The sequence below is a fragment of the Aythya ferina genome (assembly GCF_964211825.1).
Source record: "Aythya ferina genome assembly, chromosome: 2".
Taxonomy (NCBI): domain Eukaryota; kingdom Metazoa; phylum Chordata; class Aves; order Anseriformes; family Anatidae; genus Aythya; species Aythya ferina.
In genome coordinates, this window is record NC_140297.1 from 53,876,801 (window position 1) to 53,893,039 (window position 16,239).

The window sequence follows — 16,239 nt, forward strand, 5'->3', positions numbered from 1 at the left end:
GGTGCTGGTCTCTTCTCTTAGGTGACTAGTGACAGGATCTGAGGGAACAGCATGAAGCTGTAACGGGACAGCTGTTCAGGCTGGATGTTAGGAAAAGGCTCTTCACCAAGAGGGTGGTCAGGCACTGGAATAGGCTCCCCAGGAAAGTGGTCATGGAACCAAGCCTGCTGGTATTCAAGAAACAATTGGAGAATGCTTTCAGACGTGGTGTTTTTCTTTCTTTTTGGGTGGTCTTCTGTGGAGTCAGGAGTTGGACATGATGATCCTTCTGGGTCCCTTTCAATTTGAGATATTTTATGATTCCATGAAATGTGAAGTGAAAATTAGAAACAAAGAATCACTTGGGGATTTTCATAGTCTGGGGAAGTATTTCTATTTTTGAAAATGTCACTGGTATTTCTAAATGTGGGACTTGTTTTGTCCTATAGTTACTATATTACTACTGTTACTTTCCTCAGTGGGTATGTCCATTCGGTGAAGTACTGCCTTTCTCTACATGATGCCTTTGATTTACTGGGATACTTCCTAATGCAAGAAAAGAAACAGGAAGGTTAATTATGCTTCAGTTCCAAATTTAATGTTGTTTTCTAGAAGACTGCCAATGAAACTAAAGGTTGTTACATCCTTCCAGAGGAGGCACTGACTCAGTTTCAGACTTTGGTAGCCTCCTCTAATGTGTTACCTAAATGTTTCATAGATAGTAGAAGCTATATGACACTGGTAGCATATATGGTATTAACTTTTGCTGTTCTCTTTCCAGTTAGAGATTTCATTATTATGTTTTAATATATTTCAGTTACTCCGACACACTGTGTAAATGATGTAATTTTAAGCTAGTGTACTTTTCTTATGCAGGAAAGAAGCAAAATTAATTTTAAAGTTAATAATCTGTGCTGAAATCAAGCTTGCATAGATGCTTCTTGTTTTATTTATTGTATGAAAAGTGCAAATTATCTTGTACCAATGTAAGTTTCATTGGTTACCATGATAACCACTGCACCATGTGCATTGTGCATCACTTATTATTAACCAATTTAAACTGAAACAATACAACTTTTCTGAGCCAAGGTCTTATATACATGAAGGCTGTTCATGGAGATTATTCTGCATTTCTTTGTAGAAGATTGTCATAGAGAGTTAAGACATAAAATGTGTTGCAGTGTCTTTGCACTGGTATGTGATAGGTTTCTCGCATGCTGTTGCTTCTCACACTTGAGAACTGAAAGCTTGTGAAAGAGAGGAAGTGGAAAACACACTTTGATACTACTTTTATACTACTAGTGATATGCTACTGCTACTTTTCATTTACTGAAAAATTGAGGGAAGTCTGACATTATATTCCCCTTGCTTTCAGCCTCAAGAAACAGCATCAAGGTCTCATACCTTCAAAAAAAAGTCCTTTAAGAAATTCAAAATTTGTGGAATCTGCAAACAAGTAATTGATAGCCGAGGCATTTCGTGCAGGGGTGAGTAACACGTGATGTTATCTGTTTAGTTTCTTGTTGTATAAAATAAATTAGTTTTATATCAATGTTAAAGTTTATAAGGATCCATGATTCTGGAATACCCCCTGGACTAAATATAATCGTTACCTTGACTTCCTTCCTTCCTTTGTACAATACTGTGCCCTGTTTTTTGGGAGGAGGGAGCTGTAGTATGTAGCTGGGCGTGTATAATTATGTGCTTTTATTACTGTGCTAGGCAGGCAGGTTCCAGAATAAGCCAATGCCTGTGCAGGCACTTAAGAGCATGTGAGTGAGTGATGTGTGCACAGTGTGTGACAGATGCCTCTGGAATTCAGCCTCCAACAGAGAAAGAGAAAGTGACCCAGAGTCACTGAGGCATGAAGGTTTTTCTCTGCATTAATTTGCTAAAATTCACAAGAGCAGCCATCTGTTTTTTTTTTTTTTTTTCTTAATTTTTCTAGTTCCATTATGCTCTGCGTAATCCTTAGTCCTTCAGTCTAATCACTCAGAGTAACAATGAAGAGATCCTTATCCTGATTGAGAAACTAGAGACACAGCTGTCTCTGGTGTTGTTGCCCACTCCTAACTGCTGTTTTTCCTCACTCTTCTACCTTCTTTTGTAGAATTGAACATACTTGCCTCTTCTCCATGGGATACCTGTGGGAAAGACCTTAGGCAGAAGTAAATAATGGGAAAGCTCAGTAGGTCCTTTCTGTAAGCTGTTGAGGGTTAAGGGGGTCTTAATTCCCTGTACTGATTTAGTCAGTTCAACTGTTGTTGTTACATGTTAAACAGTTTCTCTGCTTTCTGCATGCATGGTTTACCTCCTAGTAAGAGGATGCTTTCGTCTATTCATCTGAAGTGTAGTTACTCTTTTTGCTTAGTGGTATTAGCACCATCTCCCAATCCTAAATGGACTCCTCTGAAGGATAGAGAAGGAGATGGGAGACCCGAATGTGGAAGGAATGTGGGCTTTTCCTTCTACATGCAATGCTGAACTAAGGTACAGATTTTGCAGATGAACAATTAAATGTAAAATACCTCACTTGTTCGGCACTACGTTTGTCAGAGAAGTGGCAGTTGCCACTCCAGAGTATTCACTTCTTTAATGTCTTTCCTCCTTCTGGAGGTTGGTCCCAAAGTTCTTAGGATTTAATTGTTTTAATCTTAGCAGAAATTGTTAGTATTGTTAGAAAGAAACCTGCTTAGTAGAGCATTAAGACCCTCTTAATCAGGTTTATTGTTAGAAACAGTGTACCAGGAAAGAACTATACTTTTGAAGGGAAGGGCCTTTGGGGTGGGAATAAAAAAATGTTTGCCAGGTTGCTGTGGATTTGAGTCCTTATAGCCCAGAGCTGGAAGACTCAAATTCAGAAAAGCCATGTCAGCATCCTTACCTACTGTTCTGCTCTTCTGGACCTCATTCTTACCAACAAAGGAGAACCTTATTGGGAATATGAAGGTCAAAGGCAGCCTTGGTTACAGTGACAATGAATTGCTGGAGTTCAGGATACTGAGGACAGGGACGAAGATGAAAAGCAGGCTCACAACTCTGGACTTCAAGAGAGTATACTTTGGCCTCTTCAGGGATTTGCTGGGAAGAGTCCCATGGGATAAGGCTCTGGAGGGAAGAGGGGCCCAAGAGCAGTCCATCCCAAGAAATGGGGGAAGTAAGGCACAAATGTCTATGTAGATGAAGAAATTATTCCTGGCCAAACTCAAGCACAAAAAGGAAACACGCAGAGCGTTGAAGCAAACATTCCTCCTTTCCAAGGAGGAATACAGGAATTTTGTCTGAGCATTCAGGGATGCAGTTAGGAAAGCTAAAACACAAATGGAATTGAATCTGGTCAAGGATGTTAAAGATGAAGAAGGTCTTCTGGAGTTATATAGGTGACAAAAGGAAGACTAAGGCAGATGTGGGCTCATTGCTGAATGAAACGGGGACCAGGTTACCCAAGGCATGGAAAAGGATGATGGAATGCCTTCTGCCTCAGTCTTTACTAGCAAGATGAGCCTTCAGAAATCTCAGGTCCTAGAGATGAGGGGAAAAAGCTGGAGCAAGAAAGTTTCCCTTGGTGGAAGAAGATCAGTTCAGGAAATACTTACTCAAACTGGACTGGAGGAAAGTGAATGTCACTCCTGTCTCCAGTAAGGGCAGGAAGGTGGACTCAGGGAAATACAGGCTGGTCAGCCTCACCTTGAGCCCTGGGAAGATAATAGAACAGCTAATCCTGGAAACCATTTCCAGGCACATGAAAGACAAGAAAATTATCAGGAATAGTCAGCATGAATTCAACAAAGGGGAAGTCATGCTTGATCAATGCAACAAACTTCTACAGTCTGGGCAACTGAGGAGAGAGCAGTGGGTATTGTCTACTTGGACTTCGGTAAGGCCATTGATGCTTTTCCTCACTTTATCCTCATAGATGTTTAGCATAGAAGGACTGTTGAAATATGGTCTGGATGGCCAGACAGTGAGGTGGATCAAAACCTGACTGAATGGCTGAGCCTGGAAGGTAGTGGTCAGTAGTGCAAAGTCTAGCTGTGGGCCACTAATGAGTGGAGAGCCCTCAGGGCCAGTACTAGGTTGAGTCCTGTGTCCTGGTTTTGGCTAGGATTGAGTTAATTTTCCTCCTAGTAGCTAGTATGCTGCTGTGTTTCTCATTTAGGATGAGAATAATGTTGATAATGGGCTGATGTTAATTAATATGAGGTGGATGGCTGGGGTGGGGTTAGACCACTGCTTGTAGAAGAGCATCAGTCAGTGGATGGTGAGCAATTGCATTGTACCTCCCCTGTTTTGTACATATTATTATTACTACTATCATCGTTATTATTTCTCTTCCTTTTCCTATTAAACTGTCTTTATCTCAAACCACAAGCTTTTGCTTTTTTTTGCCCCCAATTCTTACCCCCAACCCACTGAGAGGGGAGGGTGAGCAAATGGCTCTGTGGTGCTTATTTGCCGGCCGGGTTAAACCACAACATCCTGTTCAACATCTTATTAATAATCTGGATGATGGGGCAGAGTGTGCCTTCCGCCAGTTTGCATATGACACAAAACTGTGAGGAGTGTCTGATTCACCAGTGGGTCATTCTGCCATCCGGAGGGACCTTGAGAGGCTGGAGAAAGGGGCTGACAGAAACCTCATGAGGTTCAACAAGGGGAAGTGGAAAGTCCTGCATGGGGAGGAACAACCCCATGGACCAGCATGTGCTGGTGGCCACCCATCCGGAAGGCAGCTTACCAGAAAAAACCTCTGGGTGTCCTGGTGGACATCGAATTGTACATGAGTCAGCAATGTGCCCTTGCTGTTCGCAAAGAAGGTTAACAGTATCCTGGGCTGCGTTATGTGAAGTATTGTCATCAGGTTGAGGGAGGTGATCCTTCCCCTCTGCTCCTCACTGGTGAGGGTACACCTGTTGTACTGTTTGCAGTGCTCAGCTCTCCAGTACAAGAGAGCCACATACTGGGAAGAGTCCGGCGTAGGGCCACAGAGGTGATGGGCTTCAGCAGCACCTCTTTTCTGAGAAGAGGCTGAGAGAGCTGAGGCTGTTTAGCCTAGAGGAGGAGGCTCAGAGAGGATTTCATAAATGCATGTAAATCCCTGAAGGGAGGGTGCAAGGGTCAGCCTCTTTTCATTGGTGCCCAGTGACAGGACAACAGGCAATGCACACCAGAATGTTCCCTTTAATTTTTTGTGTGTGTGTGTGTGTGTGTTTAACTATGAAGGTGACTGAGCACTGGCACAGGTTGCTTAGAGAGGTTTTGAAGCTTACCTCCCTGGGTATATTCAAAAGCCATCTGGATATGGCCCTGCTTGAGCGGGGTGGGGGTTGGACCAGGTGACCTCCAGAGGTCCCTTCCAACCTCAGCCATTTCATGATTCAGTTAAGAGGCTTACCATTTGTCTTGTAAACAGATCGCAGGTTGATAAGCATGAGCAAGTTTTTGTATTAACCTAGTGTTTAATAGCTTTGTTCAAATAAAGAAGCTAACAGTACGTGCCAATGTAGTTTAGCACTTCATTGACTTGTTGCAATAAATGGCTTGAAATATCAGGAGGAAAACAAAATTCTCATGTATCCAAGCTATTGACAAGAGTGTTTTTTTTTTTTTTTTTTTTTTTTTTTTTTTATTGGGGGAGGGGAGAAGGGAGGGGGCAATGAACTAATTTTATAAACACGTCTTATTGGGACCTCTCCAGAATATATTCCCCAGATGGGTACATCGATGACTGTGGCACATCCATGTCTGAGGCTGGCTGCAGTAATTTTCTACAGGTTTCTGAGTGCAGTTGTCAGGAGCCCCTCAATAAAATTGTGTATGCCACCCCCCCTTTTTTTTGATGCAAGCATGTGGCAGATCTACCATCCTTACTTGGTACCTTTTCATAGAATCGTTAAGGTTGGAAAAGCCCTCCAAGATCATCTGGTCCAACCATCCCCCTCCCACTGATATCACCCACTAAACCGTGTCTGATAGTTAACTGTGGGACGTGAGCAAGCATGGGAGTTGCACAGGGTGAAATGATAACTACAGGTAGTTTGAAATTAATAAAAATCCATTTGTATTTTAACTTGCAGCATGGACTTTATGAAGCAGAGCTTCAGAAAAGATAGAACTAAAAGTTGTCTGTCCCTTCAGCAGCCCTGGAGGGCTTGAAATGAAACCTAGTACAGTGAAACTCCATTAATATGAAGAAACATAAACCAACTGTTTCAGAGCCAAATCTTAGTGCTTTTTTTTTTTGTTTGTTAAATTCTACCTGTTGTTGCTGTATAGAAGTGAGCAAGTTGTCAGTAGGAGGAAGGAAGGGAGAAGAAAAACATGTAGTTAAGAACAAATGAAGTTCTGTGGTGTATTACTGAGAAAGTCTTCTTGCATTTTAGTCATTTGTCCTGAGAAAAGAGTTGTTGTCTGTACTGAATGCAGGTTGCTTGCAGGCTGTAGTATCTTATCAGCTAAGAGAAAGTTATGTCATGAGAAATGAAGGAAGGGAAAGGTCTATATTGGTCACTATGTAGTAGTTACTTTTTATGTAGCAATGAGTCATCTATACTTGTTGCAAGAAGAGAGCGGTAACTGGGTGTTGTAACAACTGGTCAGATAACTATTCATTGGCAGCCATTGTTCAGGTAGGTGTTTGGCCCAGTCTTGCAAAATGTGTCCTTCGGTAGTGACCACTTATTAATGCAATGCCTAAAAATTTCCTATGAAAAATAAATGATTGACTGGAATGCATGCTTGAATGCTGGTGTCACTCCGTTGTTGTATACTTTAGTCCCCCTCAGGAAAGCATGCCTAATTTTACTGATTTGATTTTTAACATGTTCTACAAAACAGTAGCAAGAAGGAAAGGAAGATTTGAAAAAGGGGGTGAGCTGCTGTTTTAAACATAGTTGTAAGCTGGGCTGTCTGTTTGATGCAGCTATTCATTAGTAAGAAATGGAAATCGGCAGTTGATGTCTACAGCACATGCACATTGTGGAGTAAACTGTGACTGCTTATGCCTTTTCAGCACTACCTCAAACTTGAAGGCTTTTGAGCTGGTTTGATGTGTTCATCTTCCCTACATTACATTTTAATTTAGATCAGGGTGGAGCAAATAAACATCCTAGTTACGCACATTTGCATATTTGACCAAAGGGCAAATTGATGTTTTTTAACTACTTACCCTCGATTGCAAATATTCAGCATTTTACTTTAGTTGTAAATAAGCTGTCATAACTACATAATTTCTGTGTATTTTCCTTGTGAATTTCTATTTTCTCTGATTGTATTACTATTATGTTTGATAGATGTAAAAATGTATATATTTTTATTTCTTTTTAATTTTCATCTGCTTTCTTTGTATTATAATTCATCCTAGGTTTGTTGTATTGTAACCAAATGACAATTTGTCATAGAAAAGACGAGAGGTTTTTAGATAACCTGAATCTTTTCAGTCTCTAGAAAGATTTTTCCTGGCTAATTAAAAACTTCGATACAAATTTGGAAAATATGAACGGTTTTAGATTACATAGTAGTTATTTTCTAGCTGTAAGACCGTTGATAAATGAAATGATGAAATGAAACACTTTAAACACTGTTGTTGATGAATCACCCCTCCTGTCCAGTTAATGATTACATTAACACGTCTACATGCTGGGAGTGAGGCTTTGCATGCAATGCAAAGCATTCCATACATTACATTTTGAATTTAAAGTAATTCATGTTAGTTTAGATGAACTGAATATCTTTTTGTTGATGTAACCTAGCCATGAACGTACTGGTTTGGAGAATATATTTTGGATGGGTACCAGTAGGAATGTTTGTAGAACTTAATTCCTACACAAGTGGTACATAAGCATCCTTACTGAAACACATCCATCTATGGAGATGAGAGAAGCTGCAAAATTGGCATCCTGTTGCTAGCACAGTGGGAAGTGTGTGTGGGAACACGTGTGGGAGATTTTGGCAGAAAATTAAGTAAGGTAACTTACTAAGGTGATTTCCTACTCACTTATATATATATATATATATATATATATATATGTATATATATTATTTTTTAAGGCAAAACATCTAGTGGAATGTTTCTTGTTCACTGAAAGCAAACTGCATCACATGTATTAGATCACATTTGAGAAAATAGCCTGTAGTGAAAACATGAGTCCCATCTTCCTTTACCTCAGTGATAAAAGCTGAGTTAGTCACACCAGAATTTGGTCAGTGGTTATAAGATTTATTTTAAAGGTAAGGTTCAAACCACAAAGGTTTTTTTTTTTTTTTTTTTTTTTTTTCCCTTCTGGGGGAAGAGGTACAGCTTCTGTTCATTACAGTTAAATAAATTAAAAAAAAAATTTGAAGTAAAAAAGGACATGTTCCCCTCCACAGTTTTATTGGAAAATTGATGACTGCTATGTCGTCTAGTGTGGCTACGGTTTTGTAAACTTAGCCCTCTTGAAGACAAAAATTCCTAACGGTAAATTTGTACTGAAATTAGAATTATCTGCTGAAGTCCAACAGCCAGAAATGAAATGCTACTTTCACTACAGTGTGTATTTCCAGTGTGATAAGCACAATATGCCCTTTGTAGAACGGACACTGAAAGTAGGTTTTGGTGCATTTGGCTAAAACTTCACACTAAACAGGAGAAAAAATAGCCAAAAATAATATAGATAAGATTTAAATAAAGCAAAGATGGGCAAATACATGTGTTGCAAACAGTGCTGAGTATTTCGTTCTGGTACATGAAGTAAGCTTCAAGAAACTAAGCTGGGCTACAGACATAACTCCGCTTAGACACATTCAAGGTTTGAACCCTGTAAATACGTAAAGGGGAATTGTTAGCTGATGTTATGCAGAGTTCCCATTTGTTGTCATTAATATGATTAAAAAAACAACACTTGCAAAATAGATGCCTACAACTGCATAAAGACTTGAAGTATCGTGCTAACTTCTGCATAGCCTATAAGGCTTTCTCTTCTTGAAGGTTTCTGTGACTTGTTTTTGCTCTAAGAGTTTAAGAACAGCTGTGAATAAAAACATGCAGGCATATTAGGTCTTATTCACATAATGAACAAGTTCTACAGAACATTAGCTTTCTTGTTCTGAAGGTCATCCATTTTAAACTGATCCTCGCTCTTAGCATAACTTACATAGGATATGTTTTCAAGATCCACAATGAGCAAGCACGCAAGCTTCCCAGACCTTGCAATATTACTTGCACTGTCTGGAGACAGTCCAGATTTCTTTTTTTTTTTTTCCCCCGTTTGTTTCATGTTGGTTGCTGGCAACGGTAAACCATAATCTGGTCAAAAGGATTTTTTGGATGAAGTGTTGCAACATGGGGTTGTCTGGAGGAGGTCTAAAAAAAAACCTTCAGTTCTAGACTGGATTAAGGTTTAATCATTTCCTACCTGATTAGCCATTTGTAGCTTAAAAAGATAAAAATAATAATAATAATAAAAAATAAAAAAAATTAAAAAAATGCTGTTTGAGTATTTAATTCTTAAAAATATCTAAACATCTTCACTGTGCTAACATTCTGCCATTGTAACAGAATCTATGGAAATTAAGCAAACGAAGTCACCACCAGTGAAAACAAACAAAACTCTTTCTCCCTCTCTCTCTCAGAAAACAATAAAAGCAAACAACAACTTAAACCACAGCAGCCAGAATATTTCAGGAGGTAGCTACAATGACAATTTAACTGTAAATATGTTACTGTAACAATATAAATTCCCCAGCAAAATCAGCAGGAAACGTGATGATCACAGTTTTTCCTGCAAGATGGAAGATGATGGGGGTAAAGGTAAAAACCAGCCATAATATTGCAGTAACAGTGCCAAACTACTTTTCTCTTAATAAAAGTTTTCCACTGCTGTTGTCAGCAAAAGCAAAAGGAATATTTCCTCTGCAGGAGAGCTCATTCACAACATTTTCATTGTATAGCTTCTTGAAGTCAAAGATGCTGACGTTTTGCACATTATTTCCTGTAATGGTCTTTTAGGCTTCATGTTCAAAACCAATGTCTACAGTCCCTGGCATGAAGTGCTGGGAGGAATATTAAGATGAAGAGACGATGGTTGGCTGAATATTTAAACACAAAAAACCCTATAACAAAAAACAACCAAGTGAGGAAAACAGGAAGATATTTGTGGCATAGGAAATGGACCAGCAGATGTTGCTGCTGTAGTGGGGCTGGTTAGTCTTGCAACATCTTTGGCATGTGACTCTTAAAAATAAGTGTTTCATTTTGTGGCTAAAGCCCAGTATTTCCAGCTATAGGACTTTTTCTTCTTCAGTGTGTCATCTTTTCAATGCAGTTGATTTCTTTATTTTTCATACTGCTTTCATTTTAGATATTTATTGTGAATTGCTGCAGAGCTGGTAGGAACACCAGAAGAATATGGTGCAAGAGTTTTTTTCTAATAATCTGTCTAGTGTTATTAAAACCTCATAAAAATATAAATAGCTAGCTAGTTGTACAGTTCTCTCTGCCACTTGGGACATGTTAGTTGTAAATGTTTTTCTTTACTATGCTCTGCCTGGAGAAAACCCTGTCCTGGCAGCCTTGCTATGCATTTCTCAGAACATCTTGAAATTTTTTTTTTTTTCCCAATTAACATGTTTTCTTCAGAACCAATGACAGACCTAGGTTTTTCTGCAAAATACTTCCTGCATGAGGGAGGTATTAGTCAGCAGTGGTATTGCTAGACTACTTACTAATATGGGTAGGCTTTACCACTCCTGCTGCGCTATGACACTGATCTTTCAGTGGTATTAGCAGAGAAGACTGGCATTGGGAACTATAAAAACTAAATGTTAATGATACAAATCTTTTTATAGGATTAGATTAGATTCCATTTGTTGTGGACTCCTCATCAAGGACTCCTAAGTTGCTGTCAAAAAAAAAATAAAAAAAAAAAAGCTGTAACAGCGTGTGCATATATTGGCAAAGGTGAACTGCAGATGCTGAGGGAAAGAATTCCTTCTTCAAGCAGCAGGGCCTGTGATCCAGTATCCTAATTTATTACTTGCCACTAAGAAGGTAAAATTAATATCAAGAGCTTTTTTTTGGGGGTGGAAGTGTTCTTTCTTGGTGTTCAGTTAAGAGACATAACTGTTTAATAATTAAGTGCTTGCTTTATATGCAAGTTTGTGCCTCTAAGAGGATATCTGAATTGTCGTGTCGTAGAATTCATTAAAAAAAAAAAAGGAAAACCACATGATAAAAGCTGAGGTTAAGTGTGAGGTTAGTCTCATAAAGTACTTATGTTCTAATATTCATTGCATGTAGAACGTGACAGAATGTATGTCTATATAGTACCAATATTATAAGTTCAGTAATGCTAAAATGTGATAACGTGTATAACCCTTGTCACACACAAGGAAAACTTTGAGCTATTTGTCCTTGTGATACCACTGTAGCCTACAATGTTGTAGCAGTTTAGGTATATAATAAATTATTCTGTGGTTAGTGTACAGAAGTATTCTATTATTTTGTAAATACATTGTTACTGGTTTACAGAGAGCATCTGAAATGCATAAATGTAAGAAACAGAACTTTAGTCTCATGAAGATGTTGGATCGTAAGTCTGAAAAATATGATTAACTACCTTTATCCTTTTATGTTTATCCTGGCAATGGTATTGTTAACTTTCAGGAGTTAACACATCTTCATTTTGATACATAGGATTTTTTTTTTTTCTTGTTTAAAAAGATTCTCAGCGCTATTGTTTAGGAAATGTTTTGAAGCGTAGTAAATAGCCTAAATATGGCTTGGCTGCCATTTCATTGCCAGCTGGCTAGGGACAGTTGTTCTTGGAACTAATGCCAGAAACCTTAAACAAAAACTTGGAAAGTCGTATTTGGTGAGAGCTGATGTGTGGGAAGCAGACATTCAGCTGTTGAGCTGAAGAACCAAACTAGCATTGCTGAAGTACCCTTGCTGAGTCCTTCAGCTTGTTTCAGATACACTTCTAAATTCAAAAACACTTGGGCTGTAGTCTGGAAAAAGCCAAATCCTATTTTCCTTGTAAGACTTGCCTGAAGAATGCCAGCATTTGGTAGAAGTTGTTTGCTGAGATCTTTTAACTGTAAGTTGGATATATTTTCCTTAATAATTGATGTGCTGTGAGTATGCTCAGTTTTTTATGTGCTTTTGCATTAGATATCTTTTGCATTGAAACGGCATGGGCTTACATGATTGTGGCGTATTACTGCTTTTTTTTTGCCATGTAAGTGTTATGAAAATGCTTCTCTAATGTTCAAGACTTCTCTGGAAAAACAGTTTGCATACTGAAAAGTGATTCAGTCTCTCTGGAAGCCTTATAGCTGAGGCAGTCCATCTCTTTGGAAGTGCCATAAACGCATGGGCAGAATCAAAAATAATGCTGGGCTGCAGGAGTGCTACCATCCAGAGAGAATAGTTCTGCAAAATAGTAGCATTAACTGTGACAACATAAATTCTAAGTAATACCAAGTGAATTGATTCTTCTCTGTGGGTGAGTATTTAATTTGCTTGGTTTTGGAAAGGTAATATCACTGTTGTTAACAGCTACAGCATATAAATCTATAGGAATTGCACTGCAAAAGATGTACCTGAATTGGCAACAGCAGTTTTCCCCACTAAGTTTTCTGTGCTTAGATCCTTGGAGAGTTGTGACTGCCAGAGCATAGCCATCGATACATTCACTCTTTCTCTGTGTGCCTGTGTGCTTCCTCTACCCTGTTTTTGGTGTTTTCTTGCTACCTCGCTTTCTGTTATCTCACTAACATTTGAAGCTATTTTTTTTTTTCCTAGGAAGAGATGATGTGGAAATAGGAGAGACATCAGAAAGCAGAAGGAAAAATTAACAGTACTCTAAATTAATTTTATTTCTCCCTTAGAAACGTTCTTTAGGTTTATCTCATGACTGTACCACACTAGCAATTAAGTTCTTGGTAGGAATTACCTAAAGATTGGTAATTAGCTGCTGGTTAGTGATCCAGAGAATACTTCTAGTCAGCTGTTAATTCTAGAGCAGTGTTCTATGCTAACAGTTTTTTTTTTTGTATTTTTTTTTGTTGCTTGTTATTTTTTAAGTTGGTTTTAGCAAGTGATCGTGTTTTTATTAAAAACAAGACTTGTGTGTTTTTGGAGTGTACATGTGTATATATGCATCTATGTATTTGTGTACACAGGTATAAACAGAGACATGTAAGTATGCGTGTAAACACTTACAAGTATTTATTTAGATCTTTATGTCTGTAGAAAGAGTATTTTACCAGCAAATGAAAACTTGGAATGTTTCCTTGAGTGCTTTTTGAACTTCTTTAGGAAGACGTGGTTTTGTGATACGGTCCAGCGATAAGTGCTGGTAGACAGATTCTATTCTAATGTTGGCTATTCATTCACCCCATGTAAATGTTCTGTAGGTGTGATTCAGTTGTCCCTGTTGTGTAGTGAAGGTAAAGCTTGCTGTGCCTCACTGGGACATGTGTAGATGATGTGAAATGCTTTGAACACTTGAGCATCTGTTTAATTCCCCCAAAGGTCTGTCATAATGGGCTCAGTAGTGTTTAGTTTTGTTGCTCTGGACAGGGATTTACTAGCAAAACTCAGATCTATCAGGAAAAGGGAATTGGTGTGTGGATCTGTTAATGCTTGGGGATCAGTTTCTGTTCTCAGGATGTAGCTGGTATGAGTGTTAGGAACTATGTATGCAATGAACACTTTGACATTCACTCAAGATGGAAGGGAGAGAATCTCCTTTCTGCTTCTTAGCACAAAGGCATACTTTGCTCCCGGCATCTGGGCAATCACTGATTTCATTTCGGAGTGTTTATTTTTATCCAATTTATTATCATCATTAGCTTTATTAGATAGTGAGGGAGATAAGTTAATGATTTAACTAGTCTAATCCATGGAAATGCTGGATTGAGCTTCCGTTCAGGTTCCATTTGATCTATATTAGCTGATTACTTCTTGAGGCTTTACTTTGTTTCTTTTGAATCTCATAAAGATAGCAGTGCTTTGTTTGTATTCTCCCTCTATTTATGCATGGAGCTCCTATGCCATACTTTGTTGTTGTTGCTTATGAGATTTGCAGTTGCTGTTCAAGGTTAACTCATGTCTGACTTCAGTGGTTTCTTCCCACCAAAGACAGTAGTACTGTTAGGTGTGTAAGAGCAGACAGACTATCAGACTTTTTGGTGTACATAGAAACTGGATAAACTCAATGGTTGCATTTTTTATCTGCATTTTTAATAAAAACTTTGTGTATTGTTTATTGTTGTTGACATTCATGTTTTGGTTTTGCATAAGCCAGTAGCAAAATCATGGAGGCTGCTATTTATTTATTTTTTTAATTTCATTTTATCTCCCAGACGTCAAGGCATAAGCATCAGTAAAGAAAACAAGAGACACTCATCTGTAATGTCAGGGCTTCTGGACATATTTCCTGTTTTATTCTTTACCTTTTGTGATTGTCTTTTAAAAATGGAAGACTTTCAAAGCACAGTATTAATTGTCTCTTTTTGTTTGTTTCACTGTTTCACATGAGATATTAAAGTAGGTTGTAGAATAAATGGTACAGATGCATATTTTTAGAACATCTGTTAGCCTTTTACAATGTCAAAGTAAATCCTGCAGGTTTAGAATACAGAATCTCCTAAGTATGCTACGTCTGTGTGAAGTTGCTTAATGAATTTAGCATGCTCTGTGCAGCCATGCAAGACTTTTTTTCCTTGTTGATTAAAAACCATCCTCCATTTGCTTTAAGGTTGGTAGCATTTGTAAGTAGCATATGGTTATCAATCATTACTAATACTAATAGAGAAATGTATTTGTATGAACACTAATAAATGTTTGTGTTAAAGAATCTTGATCCTGCTAAGTGCTGTGGACTCAACTTACCCAGAACTACACTACTCTTCCTTAATTCATGCTTTGAAAAACTAAATGAACATAGCACGTACAAGATTGCTTAAGAAAATGGGTCAATAAGCCTTAGAGTTTGACATGAGAAGTGACTGGAACATGAGGGGTTTTCATCCAGTAGACAATGCACTTGATTCTGAAATGGTTATGGCTGCGTATTTGTTGGACTCACATCCTGGTACTCGTGCCTTTACCATTGAGTCAGGCTGTAGAGTATCTTTCTCTTGGTAGAAGCAATGAGAAATGAGTATAGCTTTCAGCTTTAGTGGTCTAAGGTTGGATCCAATTAAACTTCCAGCTAAACCTATGTGGTATTCTGCTGCTTACTGATCTTGGAGATTGAATAACTGTATTTTCACTGAATTTAAAATACAGTTTAGCGCTCAGTAACCCAAATGACGAACAATGCATGAAAAGGAGCAGGTTTCAGAGTAAGGAAAGAAGTGCATAGAATGGAAAATCTCTTGAAACCAGTCTCTGTCAGATTCTGGGCATTATGGTATTACATCGTGTATCTTCACTCATCTGGTTGCTTTTTAAGATGAATGCTGTTTTCTGAACCTAATCTGCTAGTACAAGTCATCCTTTCCTGCTGTTATATCAGCAGAAAATTAAAAGAAACCAAGTGTTCCTTTTGCAGATAATGTTTACAGCACTGTGCAAGCTTTTTTTCATAACCAGAAATTAAGCTCTGAACAGACATGGTCACTTGTGAGTTGGGAGTAACCCTGCTTTTCTTTGGTCTCTGGAATTGCTGATATGACTAAGGTTCACAGGCTTCATTGGGAATAATTTGGTCTTGCTCTCTGTGGTATTAAGATTGTAATGCTTCTGGCGTATGGGCAGCTGTAAAGGGAGAAGACAAGATCATCAGCCCATGAAGTTTAACCAGACATACATTATCATAAACTAATAGAATGCACAAATGTGATAATGTTGATGTAGATACCCTTACAGTAAAGAGTAAAACCGAAGTGTATTGTGCCTTTTGTTTTAGTTGTTTTATTTTAAATATGCTGTTATAACCTGAGGTTGGCTGGGTTTCTAGTAAAAAGGTTGATCTAAAAAAATTGAAAGGAGAATCCACCCACTCTCTTACTCATATATTTTCTTTCCTTTTGTTTTAGTTTGCAAATATGCCTGCCACAGGAAATGTGAAGAGAAGGTAAGCATATTTATTCTCCTCTATACTTGCTGTTGATCCGCATGTATTTGAAGTTTAGACTACAAAAGCTGTGTCAACTAATTAAGGATATGATGATGATTAAATCAGATGCTTTTTTGTCAAAAAAAGACTAACTTTTTACTGAGGTATTTTTCTTGACTTTAATAAGAAACAAAACAGGTTTTTGTGTAGT

General features: G+C 38.2%; 1 protein-coding gene across 7 annotated transcripts in view; it reads left to right on the top strand.

Moving 5' to 3' along the window:
- The window catches only part of TNS3 (tensin 3), a 247,381-nt gene that overhangs the window by 65,967 nt on the left and 165,175 nt on the right, over positions 1-16,239 (top strand). For 4 of the 7 annotated variants that reach the window (XM_084510042.1, XM_084510044.1, XM_084510043.1 and 1 more), the window contains 2 exons: positions 1,355-1,466; positions 16,009-16,046. In XM_084510042.1, coding sequence (XP_084366168.1) covers positions 1,355-1,466; positions 16,009-16,046 — 150 coding nt within the window. Of the gene's footprint in view, positions 1-1,354; positions 1,467-16,008; positions 16,047-16,239 lie in introns of those variants that run through there. The other 3 variants (XM_084510046.1, XM_084510045.1, XM_084510047.1) reach the window with 1 other exon arrangement.